This window comes from Lycorma delicatula, chromosome 5 (assembly GCF_047948215.1).
Source record: "Lycorma delicatula isolate Av1 chromosome 5, ASM4794821v1, whole genome shotgun sequence".
Lineage (NCBI taxonomy): Eukaryota > Metazoa > Arthropoda > Insecta > Hemiptera > Fulgoridae > Lycorma > Lycorma delicatula.
The window spans coordinates 178,407,666-178,434,854 of NC_134459.1; the positions used below are offsets into that span (position 1 = coordinate 178,407,666).

Sequence of the window (27,189 nt, forward strand, 5' to 3'; positions counted from 1 at the left end):
AATGTAAACTATGTTATCAAAAAGCATTAAAAACAGGAGGAAGAGGAGCAGCAAAAGATCACGAAAAACTGTAGCGTTTTGTAACAAATGCCTGAATAAGCCAAAAGATTCACAAAAAACTGTAGCGTTTTGTAACAAATGCCTGAATAAGCCAAAAGACTCACAAAAAACTGTAGCGTTTTGTAACAAATGCCTGAATAAGCCAGCATTGTGTAAAGAATGTTTTGCTGAAACTCATAAATAATTTTCATCACAAGTAAAACTAATTGCAATTATAATCATGTAATTTTGTAATTTCTGGGTTCGTAATATTAATTTTATAAGTCTTTTTATGAGTAGTTATAATTTTTCTGGTTTTATTTCTTGTTAAAATCAAATTTGGATGTTGTACTTAATTTTCTATTTTAGTATTATGAAATTTGTAATTTACTCATACGTTACAAAATTGAAATATATATTGTTTGAAAACGGTAAAAAACCAGATATAAAAAAAAATTGCCGGTCTCTGTTGACCAGCACAATGGTGGTAAATGACAGGTACACTTGCCATTCACAGAGAAGTAATATTAAAAGAATATTGCTTCTTACAGTTCTAACCTTCAGCAGACCATTTAGTACCCAAAAAGTTCAAAGATAGCGCAGGCTGTTGTTCTATGCAGACTGATATAGTAAGTAACCTTCGAAATGCCAATCGCTGGAGACCTGCAGTATGCGAAAATTGGTTCTGTCAGTCGATGTCAGCCAGCAAAGCAACCGACGTGTTAAATAAAACAAAAGAAGTAAATTTTGCACAATTCTATTGATATTTTATAAACGGTAGTATTTTTATTTATTTTATTTTAATTACACAGCGATTAATTAGATTTAATATTCAACAAACAATAGATAAAATTAAACATCGATTACAAAATGCTATAATAATACTTTATAACTTACTATTTTATCATCCTGCAACAGATCCCACAGCAATGTATTTCCAGGTTTACAAACATTTTCCAAATTGAATTGTGATAAAATAGGAGCTAGTTCTTGCAAACCAGTGACAGTGTTGTTAACAGTTGCTGAAGCCGAAGAAGGTACTTTGTTGGTATGGAACCTCGAGTGAAATGCAATGTGACCTAATTGCTGAGGAGTCATGTGCGCCTGAAAAATTTATCAACTTAATAGTTTGAATTCCTGTTTTAAAGAGAACAAACATAATGAAGTAAATAATACTCAGTAAATCAATTTTATATTTGATTACTAACATTGCAGTAACAGAAAAAAAATTACATTACAATAGTATAGGAGGAAAAATCTAAGAAAATAATAGATTTTAAGCAAGGATACAATATCAGTGATTGAAGTCCCATCTAACAAAGTTCTCATAAGTAATAGAAGTTAAATAACACCGGTTACAGTTTTCTTTTAGTAATATAAATGCATACAGCACGCATACTTCCAAATAACCTTACTAGTTTGTATTAAATAAAGAGAACCGGAAATTAATGTACTATCAACTAGAAAATTGTTGTCAAAATCAACCAATAAATTATGTGCTGGTAACTGTATCAAATAAAAGTGACATACCCACACCAATGTGATCAAGAGATAATTTTTATTATAAAAAAATGTAACATTAAAATGGAAACCAAGTATAAAAAAGTTCCACTGAGAAAATTACTACTTTAAAGAAATTACTGTTTTTTACAAAACATAATATAATATAAATTTCAACAAATAAATTATTTAATTTATTCGCATAAAGTAGCATTTAATACATTACTTTTAAAAAAACAGTTATCTTGATCGTTATCAGAAATCATTTTATTTACTTTATCCCTTTTATCCATTCAACCAACCACTCTTTTTTTTGAAGTCATCAATTGTGTTGTTTGCTCTTATTCTCTATTCCTTTTTGTTTGTGCAAACCTTTTAATCTCAATATTTATTACATCCTCATCCTCAATTACCTGTTATACATTATACAGACCGATCTTAGTTTAGCCTCTATGTGTTTATCTCCTCCTAGAACCAAATTTAATTAAACCTGGATGTCTTAATATACGGCCCAACAACCACGTAATTGCATCTATAATTATTGCGGTATACTGTATGATCAGAAATGTATATTTATTGTGCTCATTTACAATTTCAAACCTACAGAACATCAGTCTAAATGTCACAAACTTACGTTTTGAAGAAATGATCAATTTTAAGTAAATAAAACATTTAGTGAATAACTCTGTTAAAATAAGTACCAGACTCTGACTGATATTTGCAAGCATTAAATAGCAAACTTAATATAATACTTAAGTTTACTAGATGTTTTAATAGTATTAAATTACAATAATAAAAAATGGTTACCTTTTTTATAACTTTAATTATAAATTATATATAACCCTTAAAAATATATATACATAACTCAAAATTTAATATAGCATTAATTAGAATTTACTAGATATTTACGACAGCGTTAAAAAATAATAATTTAATTCTATTAACAGAAGTTACAATTATGTAACGACTACAACAATAACTGTAAAATTAAATCTTTTCAAATGTATTTATTACCGTTCCACAAGTAACAAGGAAAGATATTTTTGAACCTGCTCTGAATAGATCTTTTAAAGTGCTCATACGTTGTTAAATTTTTATACAAATAATGAAATTAGGTTACTATATGGGCTGTTTTTAAATAACTCTGATTCAAAACTGCAAATATTTATAAGCTGTTTGTAACAGTTTCCACATCCATTTATAATTTTTTGGATGAAAACCACAAAAAAATTCTGTTTTCTCAAAGTTATTGATCGATTCATGAATGATGACGTTTTCTTTCACTTGGGTTTGAGAAAATTTGTCTAAGTCATAAATAAATATTATTTGGTACAGTTCATTATGGCACCGGGTCTTTTTTTTACGATATAGCACTAACAGACATTAACTGCACTGCATTTTCATACCTTTGTTTCTTTTTTCTTCCTTTCAGACATCCTACCAAAAAAAAAACGACGTTTGCTATTACTAAAGAATTCTGAAAAACTGTCACTCTTTTCTACCTTACTGAACCGGTTAACTAATGTAACATACAATCAGTATATTACTGTTCAGGATACAGCTTGTATAAATACACATTCCATTTCAACAAAATTAATACATAAATGTAATGTACTTGGTTTTTCTACTCATTTCATAAACTTAATTATAAATTATCATGTTCCCGGTTCTTGGCTGCCAAACTAACGAAAACTTACAAAAACCTACACCCCACACATAACAAACAGCTAACACATGCTGCTATCAGTAAAACCATAATCTTGAAAATTTCATTTTAAAGTTTTACTATTTATTAAGTACACAAATTTTCTTCAAAATATTATTTTGGTCATTTAGAAGCTTATGTGTCGAATAACAAGGATTATCATCGTCATCTACATTGTCATTGCAGCATATAGTCGCCAAATGTATCCAGTGATTTGGTGACGTATTTTTTTACAATATTGCCAATATAAGGAACCCAATAATAGGAAAATACGTAAAATAAGTAAAAATTAAAAAACTAATCCAGATGATGGAAGTGTAAAAAAAAAACTCTTACAGGAAGCAGAATAAAAATCAATTTTGTAGGAGTTTAGAAATCAAACGTTATTCTAATCAGTTACATCCACTTTTAAATATATGTAAATAATTAAAGATAAATTTGAAAAAGTTTTTTTTGCCACATTGGCCCCGCTTTGTCATCTAAAATACAACCAATTTTTAATACCGCTCTGAATTTGTACAGCATAATATTTCATCAACAAGTACCATATAACTATACAATAAAATAGTAAGCAGTTAACCGGTTGCTTGCTGGTTTCTGAATCATCTAGTCTTGGAGTTAAGGCATTTTTTTACCTATAAATCAATCTCATTTTCTATAAAACATGTATGTAGCAAATATAAAATAAAATAAAACTAATCACAATAAGACAAACCATTGCACGACAGTTACTGTGAATCAGAGCCTAGAAAGCAAGAAAAATTTACTTAATTTAAATGGCATTGTAAAATTTACTTTGAAGAAAAATTGATTCCAATTGCTAACTATAAAAGACCACACAACAACAATTTGCAAGATGATTTTCCATTACATATTTTTAATGTGTCATAGAATCACAGAATGCTGATGCTCAACCACTCAAACCAAGCCCATAATATATACCAGTCAAGATTTCATACAGCAAACCAAAGAAAAACTCCACCATTAGAAAAAATAAAAAGCAATATGGATCTCATCAATAAAAACAAAAATTAAATTTTTTTAAATATTATATATATATATATATACATATATATATATATACATACTATATACAGGCATCCCATGAAAAAACAGAAAAACTTTCAGCACGTATTCTACTGCTGATAATAATGAAAAAAGTTCATACAAAAATAGGTCTGGGAACACTATTAGAAAAAAACGTTCATATAAACACAGTCAACAGTTTAAACAATGGTTCGTTAGAGAATTTCAGCTCGCAAAACATTTAGCACTGCTTCTGCTCTCTCTATGAAATTAAACCGTATTAAAATTCTTGGAGTAGAAATCAAGGGGTAAATTTGGTGCTTCCTTATGATTTTTGATTTAAGAAATTGAATAAAAGCGGTCCCAGATCTCTATCGTACTTAGGTTTTAAGAAAAACAAAGTAAAACGTGAAAATGTTTTGTCGGAAAATACTTTTTTTAGATTTGGAATAAACTAACTTTGTTAATTACCAATACACAAATAAAAATTTCTAGTTAACTTTGTAGAGAATTTAATTTTGAGAAAATTGATGTAAATAACGTCTATTAAAATTTCTCAGGACTGTTTCATATAAATTAAATAGCATTACTTATTTTAATGAGTAACTCTTCTTTAGCATGAACTTTTTGTCGGTATACTATTGTTTTCACATGGCCCAAAATGAAGTAATCTAGAGGCATTAAGTCAGATGATTATGGTGGCTGATCGATAGGTCCACCGTGTCCGATCCAATTTAAGAAATAAGAATTCATGTAACTTTTAGCTATTAAAGAAATAAGTGACATTGCACCATCGTGCAGGAAAATCATTTGTTATCTAATTTGTAAATGTACATCCTCCAAAAGAGCCAGTAAATTATTTTTAAGTAATGAACATGCGCATCTCTCATAAGATTCGCATTGAAAACAAACGGTCTCAGAATTTTGTCATGAATATTGCAACACCAAACATTAATGTGAAATCTAAATGGAAACTAGTTTTCGCAGTACCACGTGGATTGTCTTCGCTCATAAATGACTGTTTTTAGAACTGAAGACTCAATTTCTCATAAAAGCGGCTTCATCAGTAAATAAAACTCACTTTGTTTTTTGATAAACCAATACAACATGAAATTCACCTAGTACTAGAGGGCTACTACTCAAAATATCCTCGATCACACACAATGTTCATCATTAAAATGATAATTTACTTGGCATTCAACAGAAAACAAACATTGGAAATGATCCTTTCATTCGTAAGTCCTAATACACTGAAAAATGTTTAAAGAAACCTTAAAAGAATACTTTAATATTAGAATATTATTAGAATTAATATTAGAATATTTATTAGGGTACAGAAAGAATAATAGGATTTTCTGTCTATTTTTCATTTGTTTTGCTTCAATAAAAATCCAATCTTTAAAAGTAAAAAATTAAGTAAAAAAAATTTAATTAAGTAAAATTTTATGTTTTTATTGACTGTATTTACATAAATTTTCTCAGAATTAAATTCCATTACTTTCACTAGAACATGTTCTGAAAGTTTCTCTTTTTCTTTGTGGGACATTTGTATATACACAGTCCATGTCTGCACAAGGGTATTACTTATCCTTGTAAGTGTGATTAAATAAATATCAAGATTCATTCACACATCGACCGTAAAATAAGTATTTTGTTCTATACAGTAATTCATTTATGTTTTTAATTGTTTACAGTGAATGTTTAAATTTATATTGTTAACCGATGCATATCATAAACTTCTAAAGTTACTGTATGTTTTTTTTTCAGAATAAATCATTTAATCAATCGACCATCATACCTGTGCTCTAACAGTCAACTGTTCGAGTTCTTCATCACAAGCTGAATCCTCACCGTCAAAATCAGCCATGTTTTTCTCAGATTTATTGCTCATACGAGAAGACAAGCTACCTTCTTCTGGACTCAACATCTCCTCCATCATATCGCTAAAAATTAAATTACGCATTTACAGAATATATTATTTACACAATTAATTTATGCAGACCATAAGTTATGTTTTAATACATCTTAGAATAATTTCTATACTTTTTCCCAGAGTTTCATTATGGCTTTATAACTAATTTAATATACATCTAATTTTTTAAATTATAAAACGGGCAATTTTTATGTAGATTGCATTTACTTAAATCTGAGTAAACATTATTAGGCCAGGTTTTACCTGATGGCCATTTCAAGTATAAAATTGCAGTACTGACACAGAGAGGAAACAGTTCCTAGCAAGGTTCTGAGGCAGCCACCCTCAAAATACAAAAAGGATGCAGAGGCTCTACATTCTCTGTCTTGTCATAGTCTACATGACTAGGTGACATGACTGCAAGTCTAGGTCCTGTCATTCTCAACATAGACCTAGCAAGGTATAACTTACACCCGTATCCAAAATGGGGAGAAGAGATCAAAAGTAAGCAAAAGAAGTGGACTGTGAGAAAGTATGTCACATAAGGACATTGAATTTAACTATAGAAGAATAACTAGAAAACTATTCAAGAATAACTCATGCTGCACATGAGACAAAAAAGCCTATCCAAAGACAGCATCAAGACCTCTCAGAGACAGTGAGCAAATCAGACCTCCAAAGGGAGATTAGGAGTATCGCTAGGATAGGACTAATGATTTCTCAATTAACAGCTTAACTAAACATTTATATTTCTGAAGAAAAACCAAAAAAATTGTTTTCCAAAGAAATTAAAGAATGACCAAACATTAGGGTGAGGCTTCCTAAATGAAAACATTCACATTCTATGAACATGTGCATACTATGATAGAAACTATTAAAATATAGACTTGCATACATGCATCTGCATCTGATTGTACCATAAACTACTCAGACAGATATTTCACCTGTCTGAAATAAGTATACTTTTACATGTTCTTGTGTGAATAATATAACTGGCTAGAGATGTGCTAATCGGTTCACAATATTAATAATATACAAATAATATTAATAAATACCAAGGACGTATAGAGCAAAGCATTCTGATTGAATAAAGGATGATCTCTGCTCCATAATCATCCACCTACTATAACATAAGATTGTTTTTAAACACTTTTGTTCAAAAATAAAGCCTAACTATTCAAAAACAATCAATGCTATAATTGCTCTCTACTTTTCATATCTTAAAATCTCTCCAGCTTTTTGAAATTTATTTACATAAATAACACAAAGACTTACAACTAAATACAAAAAAAAAAAAATGGTCATGCGGTGGTAAATAAATTTACAAATGAAGACTATGTTATTCAGAAAAAATACATGTAATTTTTCAATTTATATTTTTTTAAACTTTTAACTTTATATATGCAATGAAATCAAATAAAACCTACATACTTTACAGACCATGTAGTCTACAAGGAAGTAACTGCACACAAATGCCTATCAACAACAGAGTTATACTACAAGTATTTTACTAATTATTCACATTATTGATAAAAAAAAGTTAAAAAAAATTCTTATAAAACCCCATGTATTTTTTACATAACATTGCTTAGTGTTACTCACTTGCCTGGACACAAAGGATAAAAAAAATTGCATTCCGCAGCTTATCACTGACATCAGTAAATGAAGTAATGAGAAACAAATTTTAAAAATCTGATGTGCATATCACATGACTTCCTTGTACGACCTATTAAATTACATATACACACATTTGTTGTACTTCATTTACACTTATCTCATTTGAAAGTGGGATACAATCCTCCAATTCTTTAATAAATTGGACAGTTGCACAATTGCAATATGATGCAATGTGGCGGACACCACATTGCATCATATTTTTTTGCAGTGTCCATATCAGAAATTTATATTACTTTATATATTAATTTTGTTTCATATCGCTCAAGTAGTTATATGGTATAAGTGAGAACGTGTTACGACAGACCATGCACACATTTGCTCAAATCTGACTTCATACCCATATATATATATATTTTTTTTTTTTTTTTTTTCATTTTTTCTTTAATTTAAATATATCAATTTATTAATAATTATTAACCTCTGCAAAAGTTTTTGAATTAAAATTAAAAGTGAATATAAAATTTTATTTCACTAATAACTTTTTTTCATATATATATATATATATATATATATATGAGATGCGACAATAAAGTAATGAGACTGATTTTTCTTTGCAAGATGTGGCAACCCTGCAGCTCGCGTAGGCACACCATCTTTGTCCACAATCCAATTTTTTTTTTTTTTAATTTGGACATTTTTTGTCAAGTTGATTGTAATCAAAAGTGGAGGTGCACAACTAGATGTTACAACAGTCCTAATATCTAAACTTTCAACATTCTACAGCTAATCATTTTTCAGTTATGCAAGATACATAAGTACAGACATCATGCCGAAACTAATCAAAATGGTTTCAGGGATGGTCAAAATGAGTATTCCATTGAAATCTGAAAAACAAAATAATTGCAGTTACAATACTTCCTTTACTTTGTACAAGGAAGTGAAAAGCTAATAACAAAGCTGTTATAACCTGGCACTGGTTATTTATTCTTATATAATGGAAAAATACAAGAAAAACATTTAAAAGATTTCTTTTTGCAAGTGAGGATGAATCGATGAAATTTTATTGAAATATTATTATTAAAAGTATTTATTATTATTGAAACTTTTAATAATAAAAGTTTCAACTAAAAAATTATTTTAAAAATTCAATAAATTGATATTTTTAAATTTTGATCTGCTCCCACATCCCCAATACTGCTCTCTAAGTTTTTTTTTGGACTACTTGCACTACTACTACTATGCTTAGGAAGACATAAGAAAAATTTGATTAAAAAATATGCAATAAATAAAAGATAGCAGCTTTTTTCAATTTTTGGGGAAGGGGAGAATTTGGGGATAAACCTTTTTTTTCACGGTAAGATAAGCATGGCTTAATATAATATGAGGTTATGTTTACAAAATTTTTAGAAAATTGACCTAAAGAAACTTTCTACCCTATCCACATAATGACCCCAAATTTTTACCAAAAAATCACCCTATGTATGCAAGTCTCTGTGACAAATTTAGTAAAAACTGGCTTACCCAATCGAAAGTTATTAGATTTCAAAAATGCCAACACACGTCAGTACTCCCTACTTCTTTTTTCTTTTTTTGGGTTCCTGAATCATGAAATGTCAAGATGTCAGGAAAAACCCGTACCCCATTTTTTGACTGATTACCATACTTTCCTTCTTGCAACATAGCTCTAAAGCTATGATCCCAGGAAAGTAATAATAATATTCAATTTATCAGAAACAATACTACTGAGGAGAATACTTGCAAATAACAGTAAATATTCTCTCAACAAAAAACACTTACTGAGCAGTAGGTTGGAATGTTCGAATAAATGAAGTCGGATTATGATGTGCATGAGGCCCTTGCACCAAGCTAGCCAATTCTGTCATTACAGCACCCTGACCAGAATCTGGCGATGACTGATCCCTCACCAACTGAATAAATTCAGTGTTTCCTTGCCTTATAAGAAAAAAACAAAACAGTCATAACATATAAATATATTATTTATATAATATAAATTTAAATAATATCATTTAAGTTGTATAGATAATTTATATAAAAATATAAATTATTTATAATGAAAATCATATTTAAGTCAAACCCTGATGTTTGTGGCTAAAATAATTCTTTTTTTATAGAAAGTTACTCATTAATGAGACCAATTATGTTAACAACTATTAAATGGTGTGCATATCAGGTAATCCACTTAAGCGTGTACCTGACTGATTATACTGAAAGGTTAAACTTCTTATCTTTCAGTTTATCCCAAGCAATCTTAGGAAGTAATGCTACACAGGATAAGCAACTTAAAATGTAACGAGCTGCTCAAACTGCAGTGATTTGTGCATCACTTTTAATACTACTACTACTACTACTACTACAAGTGTCAGTATTGGTTGTGCATGTTACTATTACAGTCAGTTGTAAATTGTTTATCCTTCAGCGCAATATAGTTTCATTCTTTGCAACTGTGTTTTTCTAAAGTGCCTTATTCGATCACAGAATAGGTTGCTGTAGCGTAAATTTATATGTATTCTGCATCCCTTCAAGAAATGCAACAAACATTCATGGAGAAATTTCCTATTTATGGAATACAAGTATCTCATCAAAGAGTGGCTCACACGATTTGGATAAAGCATGGCATGCCACACAGTTATTTTCAAATGTAAAACAAAACAGGATCATAGCCAATATGAATTTCTGTCAATCCAAAAAAAAATTATCCATAACTTACATAATTACATATAAATTAACACAACAAAACATGTAAAGTAAACATCTTGTTTAAGATTTTTCATGATTTAAATTTTAAACTGTATTGTGTAATAGACAAACCAAAACATCTTAAACAACTGGCTTCTAAAAAACATTGTGAATGGGCAGATAGACCCAATCTGTATTTCACATTAGGCGAAACATGATTTCATTTATCTGACCGTGTTAATTCACACAACACCAAATATCAGATGACTGAAAAACCTCACCGGATGTTTGAGTATCTACTTCACAATGAGAAAATCAATATGCAGTGTGCTGCTTCTGGTAGTCATTTTTTTTTGACCTGACTATCAATATAGAAGTACACTACAACTTTTTAAGAATTCTACACTCTGCTAATAAATCATGAAAAAGAATACAGCTTCTTCCAACCAGTCAGAGCAACATGTTACAAATCAAATAATTCACTAACATGTGTTCATGCAACTTTTACAGAAGAAAGAACTGTCAGCAGAGAGAGCAATGAGCTTTACATTCCTCAGATTTTTCTAGTTGCAATTTTTTTCTTTCTAGGCTATTTAAAAACATTTTGAGGCTTTTTAAAAGCATTTATTAATCAAATTCCTACACTATCAATGAACTGAAAGCAAACATTTAACAAGAAATCAACAACAATGTTTTTTACATCTGGTGATTCTCAATATGATCACTTGAGCACAAAAGTGCATCACTGCACACACTGGTCACTTTGAACATTCTTTGTAAAGATATGGTAAAAATGTAAAATTTTGCAAATTTAAATAAATCATTTTATTTAATTTACATTTTAATTTTCATTTCATTCATAAATTGTAACATGCTGCAACATGTGTTTAATCTGTACCAATTTGGTTTTATGTTGCTACTAACCCATTATGTTTCAACAAAAATAATTACCATATATTTTTCATTATATTTCAAATATTACTAAATGCATGAATGTGCATATGTGCGAGCATACAATTACTTCTAGACTCTAAATCTACAGTGATATTTTATCTGATATTCCATGAGGTTCTCTAAGGTAAACTTATATCTAATTAAACTGATATATTGCTATTTCTTTCTACAACTTCCAATTTGCATTCTTTGTAACGCTATATAATCATAATTTTTCAAACATCCCTCTTTCTTACATATTCTCCACATGATGTTTCCCGTACTCCCTACGCTTCATTAACACTTCCACCAATCCTTCGATTACAAGTTTACAATTCGGATTGTTATATTAGAATGCTATTATAAAAATCTGATAAGCTATAGATTTTGTTTTATAAATAATCTGAGTATTCTGCAGTTAAGTTTAATGGAATTTTTTATCTACATATTACTAATTGTAATTATTTTTTCATTTTTTTTTACAAATTCTTTTATTTTATTTTGTAATGAAACTCCTCTATAAAATTAACAAAATGTTTTACAGGACCTTCTTTTTTTTAATTTTAGATAAATCTTTGAATTTAGGAATATTAAGCATACGAAGTGTTTTAGAATTCCTTATAGTTGCCAGACACTTAGACTTGACTTTACAAAAGTTTTATCAAATCTGTACTACATAAATAGAAACTGCATGTTCTCTATGCTTTTCCACAAACTCATTAAAATTCATGTTACACTTTATTTGTATGACCTACTACAACCATGCTGATCCTAGTCCAGTTTGTCCTCACTAAACAACTTTATACAGAAGTTACTGGTACAGACCTCAAGTTCTAGTACATTTGAAAAATGAACAATTTTTTTTATTATTAAATTATGCAAATCTTCAATGCAGTCTACATATTCTTCATCATACATAAATCATGCACATTAATAACAGCAGTATTATTCGATAATATTACCCTCCCTAACATAAGTTTTAGGAAATAATTTAGACTGCTACCCTCCAGCACAGATTACCTGCAGTGAATTCACTTTACAATTTTTAAAACTGTGTACTTTAAATCTGAGTATAATGTATGCTCCAAATATTATTTACAAAATGATTCCATCATTTTACAACCTATCATGTACATCTACATAACCTTTTTTAATAGTCTAATTTGATCTACTTCTACCTGTCTTCTCCATCTTAGGTAAACCTCCTTATTTTTACTTACAAAATTCATGAATCCAGAACGGTAATATTTTAGTACTTTGTATTTTCTTTTGTTTCTCTAACAACTCTGAAACCATTTGCTACCAATCATTTATTATCTTTACCGGATCACAGTCATTAGTGGCATTTGCATCTGTTATTCAATGATTGATGTATCAAAGTACAATCAATCGTATAGATATTTTCCAATTGAACAGATAGTAAAGTAGTCTGAGTAATTGAATAACAACAGTTTAAAACTAAATAAATTCATAAAATTCTAAATCAGGATAACAGAAATAAAATCACTTTAACTAGCACAAGCAGAAACCTGAAAAATTGAGAGTCATATCAGGTATTAAGACTAATTTTAGGATGTTAGAAGTTGTTAAGGTGTAAAAGGCCTGTGTACAAAACATCATTCAAGTGAAAACTTATTCAAAAATCAAGTAATAAAAAACATATAAAATTAACTTTAATTTTCTTTTTTTTTTAGTTCAATGTAAACAAGTCATCAAAGATTCAACAGTGACTTAAAGGAATATTTAATCTTTACCATACGTAATCCTTACTAACCACTAAAGACAGCTAGAATGAGTCCTAGTTTTAACATTTTTTTTTTTTTAATTCTAATACAATTAGTCAATTCATGAGAAATCTAAAGTAAAAACAATCAATATTCATTTCATATTTTCCCTTTTTATTTTCAGTAGTAAACTTGTACAAACACAATTTATAAAATGCAAAATTAATTATTCTTCCAAGAGTATGACAAAATCAAGAAATTTGCTACATTAAATTTTATAATTCTGTTTGTTGATAGGATTGATACTCACCTCAAAACAATATTAGGAACTTCTTGATCAGTAGTTATTTTAGATGCATCATTTACTTCACCCGTCTCTTCTTCTGATTCACTTTCATTGTCATCCTCTTCTTCATCGTCTTCTTCCTCTTCATCATCATCATCCGAACATTCTTCAATTTTTACCATGTTACTCTCCTTTTTAACTCTTCTATCATTAACTTTTAATTTTTCTGTAACAATAGTATTAATCAAACAATTTAAATTAGTATTAATCTAATAATTTAAATAAACATTATACACAACACGCAATGTACTATTTATATATTTAGAGTGTGTAGCTTAAATGAGAATTGAGGGATATGAAACACGTTATGATCAATTTATTTGAGTCGATTGCTACTAGGTTTTAACCAACACGGACTTCATTTAAAAAATTTCATGAACTTTTTTTTTTAAGGGGAAAGAAAGTAAGGCAAATACTTGTCACTTTTAACAATTTTTTTTTTCATTAAGCTTCAGAGGTGTTGCTACACATCACCTACAAGGTTCAAAGAATACAGATTTTATTTAAAAAATTTATACATTTGTCAAAAAGGATAAATAAGTAGAAAGGATGTTGCATTAAAATTGGTATTGTGTAATTATATTAATGGAAATTATATTTTAAGAAAGAGTAAGAGGCGAACATAAATAGTATCTAAGTATTATTGTGTTATACTAAATAAATTGTACGCTTTTAAAATCCATTCTCTGTTAGTATAACAGTAAGGCACATTTAATGCTGACAGAATGACTTATAAAATGTTTAAAGGATAGGAGGAAAATGTCCACTATACTGTTATTCAAAAGTAAGTGTACATAAAAGAAATTACAGATTTGCACTATTACGCCACTATATTTACAAAAGGATAATGTTCTTATACGGAGAAAAAATAGCTTGAAACAGTTATGTATCAAACAATTATGGATCATTAAATTGTCAATAACATGTAATGAATTATTTCAATAATTTTAGCATGCAGTATCTACAAACTCTGTTGCGGGGCAGAATAAGATAAAAATGTAATATAAGTTCTCAGATTAAAAATAACAAATAAAATAGCGATTGATTTATTATGTTTGGATGAATTTCAGACTACTTTATAAGTAGACAGAAAAGATATGTAGGAAGTCAATCTGGACCGTGTATGATTCTGGGACCAGAGACACTCGATTGTCCATTCTTTACATTATTTAAAAAAATTTAGTTCATAAGGTAGAGTGCCTATAGGTTAGGCTCAAGCCAGCCTAATCAATGATGATAATGATAATAATAGTAATAATAGCGATGATAATAATAATAACATATAGGTTATCTTACTACTTAACAGAAATATAATGTGAATAAATGAAATTTTATTATATATTTTTGAAAGACAGCTAGTTCTTTTTATGAAAAACTACAACATGAATTTAGCAGCTATCAAAACAAATTTTTGATCGCCTTCACTGTTAAAATGCAACTTCTGTAAACCACATCCGATGCGGTTTAAATATGAATTCATATGTTTAAATGTTATATGTTGAAATAGTAATTTATATGTTTAAATATTAAGTTTTAATAGTCATCCGGTGATCTAAACAGAAACAATTCATCACTGAAATGACATATTCTTCGATCTTCAACATCAAGTATGACCCATCAATCCAAAAAGAAATGCATACGATTGTAATTACATTAGTATTTAAACTCATTCAAAGCATATAACTACAAACACATTGAACTCAATACATTACTATATAATACTTTTTTATTATTAAACTATTTATTAACGTTTCCAGTTTGTACTGTATTCCAACGTTATGGAAAGGGAGAAAGTGAATTTTATAAAGCCTACAAATCGAATTCTAAGTTACTCCAATACAAATGAGCCTTTTAAAAGCTCATAATGTAATGAATGATGAATGACACTATGTAAATATAGTTCTGATGCAGCGAAACCTTTTTTTTGTTGACATCTTCCTGGACTTAACTGCAATCCTTTACTACTTTAAGTTAGCTCAACGTCATGTTGTGCCTTAACTATTGCAAAGCAGAATTAGCTTTAAAACTTAATTAACTATAACAATCATGTTACTCAATTTTGAAGCCTAAGCATAGCTGTATGGCTGCATAAATGAAAAATATAATTAATTACAAACTTTGTCTCGCATCAAGTCATAATATCAAGTCCTTAAGAAACGAAACTGAAGAACTGAACAGTTACTGTATTCAACTAGCAGAAAGGCTGTGGATATGTGAACATTGAATGAGGGATGCAGAACTGAGTTCCATTTACAATTTGCGGAGTCAGTAATTTTTATTAATTTTGTTTTAAATGTTTCTAAATTTCATAATAGAAATATTATATTTTTTTTCTTGTTTTTTTCTAGTAGAATGTTAAATTAGCTTAGGGTTGAGATTGTCTCTGGTTATTGTTCTCTTGAAAATTTAGATATTTTTTTAGAAACAATGATAAATTACCAAGCAGAGAATATCATAGTTACACTTAAAAATTAATAAATTTTTGCACTGATTTAAATAGTGATCTGATAATCACAAACGATCATACCAATCGTTGGTTATCAGGTTCTCTATTAGTCATAATCAGTCATAAACTAAGCTAAGATGCTGAGACTTGTTGATCCTTATGAACCTTCTTTTTTTTTAAATTCATTTTACAGCCAAATTATGGCAACAGACTAACGTTCAAATTTGGAAACCACCTAATCATATTGTATTGGATTCTTTGTTTGGTCGGATGAATATGAAATTAGCAACAAAAAAAAGAAAAAATTAAATAAATAAATTTATTCAATCTACCTGTTTTTGTCATAAAATTAACAAAAACCCAAAAGTGGAGTTAATTTTTAATTTATTTTTTCTCATAACTGACACAAAGGTGTTTATCATTTTTGTACTCCAAGATTTCGTCCCATTTTTTTTTTTGTTTTTAAAGATTAAGCCCTTCTCCTGTACTAACCTCTAAGTACGTAATTTTATCCCTACTTTTCACCCGATGACGTTTATGATACTATGCTATTACGTTTTCTCTAACTTAGGCCCTTTGGTTTTTGGTGGGTTAGGCCCCGATAAGGATGGGGTAAAATTTGATGAATGGTTCCATGAATTCAACGGCAAGTCAAACCAGAAGAATTCCTAATATTTTTAATTCTTATTACTTTTGAATCTTAATTTTTTCATTCAATTTTCAGTTACGTTGAACAAAAAATGCATGATTTTTATGCTTGTAAGCTTCATTCTTATAACTAAAAGTTATACAGGGGGGTTGGCTGCATCTCCTAATGATTCTGGCCCTCTCAAATTTGATCACTTCATTTTAGCCAACAGCAATCACAATAATAACAAAAAAAAATATTTTTTTGGGTTAGGTCTTTCACATAGAAATGCAGCTCAGTTTGTTTGATAGTTTTGTGAATTTTATGCAAACTGAACCAAATGGATGCTTACTATTTTAAACTCCCTGCACCTGCAAAGCAAAAATATGTCTGCAGGAAAGAATGCAGTGTAGTATGACCCCCTCAAGATGTCAGAAACTGATGAATTTTCCCAAAGTATCACATAATAATGAATAAGAAAAAGCTTCTTTTTTTTGCAAGAATTCTTTGGATATTAGTACCTACTATTTCCTATCGTAGTATATTCTACAATTTTTTTTTTTTTTTTAACAGCATTCTTAAATTTTTACTGAAATTTTTATTCTTTACTTTAATTTTTCTTTGTTTTGTATGTCATACAAATAAGATTTCATAAATTTTTCAATCTGAGGTCTTCTTACTAAGTAAATATTGAGGTTGCCCTGTCCAATCATTAGAGACACAATTATATTGTGACCTTAATCACACATTTTTATCTTTCCTTTCACTGGCGCCATATGCTATATTATTTTTCATTACGCAGTTCTGGTATAATAATGTTTATCATTCTGTAATTATAAGGGGGGAGCTTCATAAAACGTCTGAATGCTAATGTTAAGTTAACTGAATTTGTAACATCTAGAAATAAGGTATTCAGTAGCCTGCTTTATTCACATAAAGACAAACAGACATGGATATCACCATCATCAACTGAAATAACTAAAATTCAGATAGATCATATTATGGTAGATGACAGATGTAAAATGATAAAAGAAGCTTTTGGGATAGAAAAGATGAATTAAAATCATTATTGAGTTGTTGCATCATTAAGATTTAGAATAAAAAGGATGAAGAAAGGAGAGCTTGGTGTCAATAAATAACATTTACATAAACTGAAGTATTTTTTTTTACGTTAGCACAATACCAACTGGAAGTTCAAAATCAGTTTTAAACTTTGTCTGTTGATCACTATGATAAGGATCTGAATATAAAATGGGGAAGTAGTGCTTAAAATTTTATGGAAAGTAAAAGAAAGAAGAAAGTCTTAGGCTGATGAGAAATGTAAAGCTCAAATCAGTAAATTATCTAATGTCAGGACATTTATAAGGAATTATCAGAATTTTAATGATTAAAAAAAAGAGTATCATCAAATACTAAAATTTTATTGCAAAGGAAAAGAGCACCTAAAGAAAAATTCCAAAGAACTGAAAGTGAGGTATAATTAGAGAAAAATAAAATTTCTACACTGTGAAATGAAAAAGGTAGGCAAAAACCATTTTCTGAAACCAACACTCCCCTAGAAGGAATTACTTATAAAAATACAAAAATGTTTACATTTGGCTACTCTTTCCAGTCATGCCCAGTGAAAAAGAATTACATCATTTTTGCCAGCTTGCTGAGATCTCCTCATTACTTACTATATTATGGCCCTCAGTGGTTATGACCGACCACTGAATAATTTTATCTTAAAATATAAAAAGGATACGATGCCTTAATTGTTTCCTTAAGTTCTTGCTTGTTATATAATTTTTTAATGGAAAAAAACAATTTTTGGAGCTAATTGTTCCAGTTAAGGGACAGCCTGACTTGGACCATGTTCGTAGTAACACACACCGAACAAAAGATCTTTTATAACTTCTCTCTCTCATGCAGCTTTCTTTCTACTATAACAATTCTGTGAGACAGTGCCCTTCAGGAAAGTCACATCCAGAATGTTTTTTTTTTTTTTTTTTTAATCTCCGGGACCACCATTGGGTATTGCTTCAGAGGATGAGATGAATGATTTGTAGCATGTGAACATGCTATGCATGACTGGGATTTGAGCTCAGGACCTCCGGATGAAAGGCCGACGAGACGCTATCACTCGTGCCACAGAGACCAGCACTACCCAGAATGTTACATTTTTTTTTACCACTTTGGATGGAAGGGAACAAAGAAGATCTTAATTAAATAGTTACAGTATAATGCTATTAAGCATTATCTTTTAGAAGTTTTATAATATTTATAATACTTGTTAGCATTATTTTGTTAAGTGTATGTGGACTGACAAAGGTTACTGTGGCAATAACAATTATCACTGTCAGTTTTATTAGCTGTTTAATGTTCAGTAACAAGAAACATGAAATATAAATAGCAAAAACATGACAAGTGCTACTCATGTGTGTATAGTTTTGCCAAGCCATAACTTGTTCATCAAGCATTACAGCTCTTGCCAATTGCCAATATTAAACAGCTCATATACCAATAAAGAAATGTGAGATGCAACTCCTCTTTTGGTTTTCACCTTCTTACTTTCCTTTTATGTTAACAAACAAGAAGTAATAGAGAAGTGTTAAAACTGAATATTCAACAGCAGGTTACAAACTGTATTTGAAACAATGTTATACCGGGCTTAAAATGTTAACATTGTTTTTATGAGCTTTTACTGGAGGATTTGTTTTTTATGGCAATGTTTTGTTTTTTATGGGAGGATGGTACAAATATTATAAATAGAAAATTATTAAAACCATTAACAACAAAATAAGTTAATGGTAATTACAAACATGTTTTTTTTTTAAATCATAAAAGTAGATAAATGTATAGACACAGCTAGGTGGCAAATCAAATTAATTGCACGATGATAACCAAATCATAAAACAAACCTCAACTCTAAATCAAATTCAATAGGAGATAATAATTTTGACAATTCAGTAATGATGAAGTTAAAAAAACTAAATAACAAACCAAGATTAAATAACTGGGATAAATGCAGACTGAAAGAAAATGAAACAAAGTTAAAATGTGAATAAACAAAAGGTACAGACAAGCAAATTAAATAGAGAAAAGAGAATTTGGTGTGGAATATTTTGGATGAATTAGAAAGGGAAAAATTAAAGCAGAGAGGAAAAGTTAGACACAAAGGTAACAGTTGATAAAAACAGTTCATAAAAATGAACAGATAAAAAATATATTAGTAATTACACATTAACGTGTAGATTTAGCGCAAAAAAAATAACAGAAAGTTTTAGAGAAATGAAACTAAAAAGTAATAATACCAAATACCGAGATGAAAGACGAATGAGAAGAGCGAGTAAATAAAAATCTAATGACATGACTTTAGCCAAGTAGAAAGAAGCAAGCAGCAGATTCATTACTGGTAATGATTTATTAATAATTCATTACCCGGTGAGAATTCAATTTCCCAAGTAAAACAAGAACACCAAAGTATCACAAAGATAACAAATTGTGGAAGAAGTAGGATAAGAAATTAAATATTAAGACAGGAGAAAATAATAAATGAAAAGTTGAAGAATTTTATTATTTATGCGTTAGCATTTTAAATACTGGGTAAAATAAGATATCAGAAGCAAACCTAGCTCAAACTAAGAGTATGTTCATCAAGAAAAATAAATTTCCTGATACTGAAGGTTTAGTGAAAAAAAAAAAAAAACATTTTTATATAATGCATTAAAACAAAATGTAGATAAAAGAGAACTCAGTTGTCTAACAGAGAATACAGTCTTTCAATTTGTTGAAAATTAGATAAGTTGATATACTTTGATAAACTGTAGAAGAGAGATGCACGCAACAGTACTTGCAAAAAAGACAAGGATTTAGTGAACTTGGTTCTAGGAGAAATAAAGAAGATAAAAACAATGAAAGAACAAAAATTATAATATATGAGATAATTGGAAAAAGAATGCAGGAAGTATATTGAAGCTTGAGATCAGAGCAAAACAAAAATGTATTAAAAAGTGCATCAAATCACTCCAAAAGGATGATGGGAAAAAATGAAATAGTCTAGCTAAATTGAAAAAAAAAATTACAGATGGAATAATTTAAACAATAGTATAAAACAATAGTATACAAACAGAAATAACCGGGGTATACAGTAAATAAGGAAAGACTCAAGTACATACTTTTGCAGCCCTGTGAGAACTGAAGGAAACCTCACATAGAAAATGAGAATATGAAGACAGAGACGATAATATAAAATATCAAAATTTCTACATGAAAATAAATGTTTTTAAATGACAAGGCATACATTTAAATTCTACTCACCGGCACCAGCAGTGGTCAAGTGTTTCCTATGCCTGTGAGAAACTTTCTTCTGTTCAACTTTGTGGTGTGAACCAGAACTGTTATGGTGATGGTGGTGATGATGGTGATGGTGGTGGTGATGATGATGACCACCTGCATTCGAGGTCGTCTCTTCTTCACTTGATTCCACATCCACTTTTTCAAATTTTGCTTTCCTTCTAGGTTGTTTTACATGAAGTTTTTGTTTTTGGCATGACCTCCTAAAGTGAAAAAAAAATTTATCAAATATATGAGATGAGCTCACAGATAACTCAAAAGAAATACAAACATCAAACCGAGTTTAATTAACTGCTTCACCAAGGATCTACATTCAGATTCATTTAAGAATAAGTAGTACTTTTCAAATTTGTGTTACTGTCATGCTACAGAACATCATACTACAATTGAAATTAATCAGCTGCTGTCAATGAATTGAAAAGAGGGTGAGAAATATAGAATATGTTGAATCAAAGATAAAGTTGATTAGGTGACTTTAAAAAATTAGGTATTTAATGCAATAGCAAGAGAATAAACATCAGAAAAAAGTATCTTAAGCAGGTAATGAGGAGCATATTAAAACTGACGGATAAACACAGAAAATATAAAAAGCTGGCAAAGGATTGCATAACTTTTTTGGCTCTGCCTTTGACAGGTTTCTTTTCAAATATGCCAAATGATTTTTAAATATTAATGATTTAATTATACAATATTTGGAGTACAGTTGTGAAAAAGATCAAAATTTTCAGTAAAAAAATTTTGATCTGATTGGCCCAGGATTAAGTTGGATCATTTGACCCCGGAATTAAATTGAGTTTTTACCTTAAAAATAAGCAAAAATATAAACAAGAATTTTCATTAAAAATTTACAGTAAAAAAACTACATAATTTTTCTAGACAGTCTCCTGCTTTTAAAATGCATTTTTTCCAGTGGATTAGATGCTTTTTGATCTCACTGATATAAAAAGAAGTGGGTTGTGTCAGTAACTAATTGTGCACAACTGCTCCACCCCATCATCATCGTTGAAATAGTTAGCCTACCAGAGCTTCTTTCTGTGGCCCAAAGATAAAAATCACACGGTGCAAAATCTGGGATATATGGAGGAAGTCTGAGTGGTGTCCCTCATTTTCTTCAATTTTTTACTTGTGACAGATGCAGTATGATAAAAAATCAATCCAAAACAGGGTTGTATAAATATACAAACATTTATACCAAATTTCAACTTTATGGTCCCCAGGTTTTTGAGATAAGAGACAAAAATTGTTTAGAAATAATGTTGAATATCCTTTCTCCACCCCTAACCCTGATCACCTTAAAATTTTGTAATTATAAATAAATTATTAACCACTTTCATTATACTGAAAAAAAAATTGCTTAATTCTGAAATGTAGTGAAGAAGAAAAAGATGTTATTGGAAAAATAATGTATATAAAAAAAAACACAGAAAAATGTTTGGGAAGTGAAGCCAAAATGTATTAGTATCAGAGGTGGAGATGGAATTCCTTCCTCTGCATTAAATAAAAAACTAATACGGTGCAGGAATAGATAGAGGGAAAACATTATTTGATGAACATCCTAGAGGAGGAAAAATAAATCTACAATTTCAAAGGAAACTGACCTACTTGATAGAACAAGATAAAACAACAATAATTTTTTTTAATAATCTGAACCGAATTACTATGTTGTATAGGAGAACTAAAGTTTTATAGGCTGGCCTCTGTGGCATGAGAGGTAGCATCTTGACCTTTCATCCGGAGGTCCCGGGTTCAAATTCTGGTCAGGCATGGCATTTTTCACACACTACAAAACTGCTATTTCATCTCATCCCCTGAAGCATTACCTAATGGTGGTCCTGGTGGCTTAAAAAAATACTTTATAATAAATCAGTAAGCAGAATGTTTGGTTAAGAAAAATAGCTTTTAAAACAAAATAATTGGTACTATACTAAGAAAGCAAGATGTGGTAAATGTGAGAGAAATGTCTCGCTATCATAAATTTTTCAGAAAGAGCATTGGTGCATGAAAGGCCATTCTGGCCCCTTTGTTTCAGAAGACATGCTTGTGAAGAATAAAGCCTCCTACATATTATCATTTGCAGGTGTGGAGGGAGTATTTGTTACTGTAGAATGGAACAAATTGTTTCAAAATTTTAAAGAAAAATAAAATGAACTACAGGCAAGAAGATTTTTATACAAGAATCAGGTAGCTGTGATCTTCTTAATAGTAGAGCATGTAGTGGGCAGACTGATTCAAAAAGAAGTGAAAAGAGATCTATCCCCAGAGCTTTTCAACTTTTATACAGAACAAGCAATGCTGGAACCGAAGGAAAATTTTGAGTAATGTAACTATCCAGGAAGAAAAAATAGATATTAACATTTATTAATGACTTGTTTTTTAAGGAGAAAGTAAATGAGTTAGATTAATGAATAATGTGTTGCTAGAAGCGACATTTACTTTGAAAATGTTAATAATTGCACAGATGGTTTAAAAAGAGTTGATTAATTCAAAACAGATAATTTATTGTAAAACAAAATGTGGCAAACTCTATAGAAAAAAAAAGCATAACAATGCCTCATAAAACAACACTAAAAAAAAGCTGTAACAGATGCTTGCAACCCATACTTGTAACTAACTGACATCTATCATTTCAGATTATACTAAAATAATTTATATTATTATTTGTTTTATGGTTATAACATTAAACACAATGATATAATTAATATTCAATATTCAACACTCCCCTTGTCAATACATAATGTTATTTTAAACTTTTCATTGTAATATAAGTAAATAAACAATTGAAATATCTTTAAAGAAAACAAACAAATTATTCTCTTGAATTTCACTTTAAACATTTATTTTTTCACTTATCGTTTGACAATGTTTTCAAATATTGATCTTGGTAAGGGCGTGGTCAATATGTCAGCAAGCTGGTATTTTGAGTTGATATATTCTAACTTGAATAATTCTTCTATGTATTTCTCTCTGATATGATGAAACTTAATTTCTACATGTTTTGCACCTTTATGATATTCGTTGACTTTGATGATTTCAACTGAACTTATATTGTCTATATAAAGTGTGATATTGAGATGTGCAAAATGCAGGTTTATTAGCAGCTGATGTATCAAAACAATTTCTTAGGCAGTTTCACTTGCTACAATATATTCATCATCTGACATTGATAGGGTAATTGTAGATTGACGCTGAGAATGCCACAAAAGCACATTTGATCCTAGTTTTAAGAAATATCCAGATGTTGATTCTCTAGTTTCAGCTTCACCAGCAAAATCAGTATCACTAAATGTTTTTAAGCATGAATTGTTACCCTTTTTGAATTTTAATCATTCACAGTACCTTTAATGTACTTGAATATTCTTTTTACAGCGTTCCAATGTATTTCGTTGAGGTTTTTTCGATAACGACTTGCTTTGTTGACAGCAAAAAGTCAAAAAGTGTATGTCTAAAAGTGTACCTTTAATAGGTAAAGTAAATAGCAATTGCTTTTCTACATGGTAAGTTCTCCATTTTTCTTGATTTACATGTACAATAGTATTCATTTCATGATTTGGTTCTGCAGGTATATATAATGAGTTGACATTACGCATATTAAATTTATCTACAACTTTATTAGCATATATTGTTTGATGGAACAAGATATACACCATCTTCTTTTTGAATTTGTAGCATCCCTTTGGTTTTTAGCTAATATTAGACCATCAGTGACATGTATTGCAACAATGATTCTACCTTCATCAGGTGAGTTAGTAAAGATACATGGATCAGCATTTGTGAGTCTCAAACCGAAATCTTGAAGCATTTTGGTAAACTTTTGATTCCGATTTCTGGACGCTTGTTTGAGTCCATATAAATTATATAATAACTTGCAGACTCGACCAGAATTATCTGAGAATCCTTCTGGCTGAGCCATGTATATGTCCAATTTTCCCATTCAAAAATGCAGTCTTGATTCAAGTTATCTAATCAAGAAATTCTCTTGAGCTCCTATGTTTAGTACAACATGAATCGTCTCAAACTTTACAACAGGACTAAAGGTTTCAGAGTAATCAATACCAGCATGAACAATCTCACCTATACTACTGACAGTAGATTCAATTTTTAGAAAAGGCCGTCAATCAGCCTTTCCAACTACACATGTATCACAAAAGTTTTCTTCTTTATCATAGTTTTTATATTAAAGCGATTAAGAATTGACTTTACAAAAGTTTAATTTTGATGAACAAATCTTTGATACAAAGTATATAGCAAAGTATCAGCAACATAAGCATTAGCACCGATGTGAGATTCATGTTTGTTTACATTTGAAACAATCACTTGGTATCAGAACTTTAAACCGCATGATAAAAAGTTTGTATACTTTCTTACCCATAGCAATGATGGTCCATTCTTTGTAAATTTGCTTATAAACTTATTTGACAATTCTGTGAGACTTTTATCCATTGCCATTGGAACATATAAAGTACACTCACAAGATGATTAGAACACACTTTCCACCATTATAAGCTTGAACGCTGATGTCACATTTTCCATTACCTTTTATGTATGTACATTCGCCAACTCAAACCCAAATAAATGTATACAATGGACTATAGTTAATAAACCAGTCTTTTCAGCAAGTCATGTTATCAGTGGCTCCCGACTCTTGATACCAATTATTCGTATATTCACTAATATGTAAAACAGTTACTAAAGTCTAGCATAATAATCCTGTACTACATACATTAATCTCATTATTGACACTAGAGTGTATACTACTAGTATTATTATCATGCTTTTTATTATCTTTGTTAAACTAGCATTCACATGCCTAGAGTCCTGGCTTTTTACAAATATGATAATTCCCAGGTTCTCTAAATTTTTGGTTTTGTTGATTTGTTAAGTCTTTTCCTTTAAATGCTTTTAAGGTTAGGGCACAAATTTCTTGTTTATCATTATCGACTAGATTCTTCAATTTCTTCAATTAAATTCAATAATGTACAATCTGAGCTACTGACTTCTATGCACTATAGAAACGATTATAGTTTTTCGGCAATGTCAGTAGAAATTTTGAAATAATCGACTTTTCATCTACACATTATCTCCATTAACCTTCAAACAATGAGCTATGTCTTGAATTCGTGAGATTACATTTCGTGAGATGCACATTTTCTGTAAGATGTTTTACCAAACTGTGCCATTTCAATTGCAAAATGTGTAAATTTGGTTCATTTTTCACTTCATATGCAGATACCAATTTATCCTACATTTCTATTGCAGTTTGATAATTCATTAATGTATCATAATTTGCTCCGAAATTGTAGTTATTATCATTATTTGTGCTCAACTATAGCTAATTCAAAAACTTTTACCTTTTCAACATACTGTTCTGTTCCCTTTATTTGTTTGTTGCCGAATCAGTAAGATCTTCAGGCTTACGTAGTTGACCGGTACACATGTTAAATGCATTATGTGCTTTCAATATAATCACCGAAAGCACCGTTTGAAATCTACATAAATTCCAATTTTCAGCATCTTGTAACTTGGTAATTTTCAATAGCTCTCATTCTTTATCCATAACTGTTATCGGCAGCAAGATTAGCCTTTAATATTTATTTGCACTAAGGCCTGATATACATTTAACCTCTTCACATTTAACAATTTTCATAAATTTTTGAGTAAACAGACTTTTTACTCTTTTATTTTTCATAATAACAAAAATATTGTTAACATAATACTGAGCCCATAACCTGTTAATAATTGCACACTGTTTAAAAAAAGGTGATTAATTTGAAAGAGATAATCTATTATATAACAAAACGTGTCAAACACCGTAGAAAAAAGTATAACAATGTCACGTAAATAAACGCAAAAAGAAAGCTGTAACAAATGCTTGCAACCCACACTTATAACTAACTGACATCTATTGTTTCAGATTATACTAAAACATAATTTATATTATTTGTTTCATGGATGTAACATTATTATAACACAATGATACAATTAATATTCAAAAGAAAATAAATAAGATTAAGATAAAGATAATAAATATGTGACAGAAAATTGAATAATGAGAAATAGAATATTAAAACAGAAAAACAATATATACCAGAAGTAGGGAAGTGCTGTTATTTAGTTAGTGAAATAACAAAGAGTACACTAAGTGAATGTAGATCAGAATGTCATGACCAAGCAGAGCTTTTGTGGAAAAAAGAAGTCTGCTATCATAAAATATAAATACAAGATTTAGAAAGAAATTCTTGAAAATATTTGTGTGGAGTGTAGTACTACTTTATAGTAATGAA

The 27,189-nt window shown here is 29.5% G+C and overlaps 1 protein-coding gene across 2 annotated transcripts in view; it reads right to left on the reverse strand.

Moving 5' to 3' along the window:
- Nucleotides 1–27,189, reverse strand: part of puf (ubiquitinyl hydrolase 1 puf) — a 405,361-nt gene that overhangs the window by 287,144 nt on the left and 91,028 nt on the right. For both annotated transcript variants that reach the window (XM_075367624.1, XM_075367623.1), the window contains exons 10-14: nucleotides 20,873–21,111; nucleotides 13,464–13,665; nucleotides 9,597–9,752; nucleotides 6,069–6,213; nucleotides 937–1,143 (exon numbers count right to left, since the gene is read on the reverse strand). In XM_075367624.1, the coding sequence (XP_075223739.1) occupies nucleotides 937–1,143; nucleotides 6,069–6,213; nucleotides 9,597–9,752; nucleotides 13,464–13,665; nucleotides 20,873–21,111 (949 nt within the window). The remainder of the gene's footprint in view (nucleotides 1–936; nucleotides 1,144–6,068; nucleotides 6,214–9,596; nucleotides 9,753–13,463; nucleotides 13,666–20,872; nucleotides 21,112–27,189) is intronic.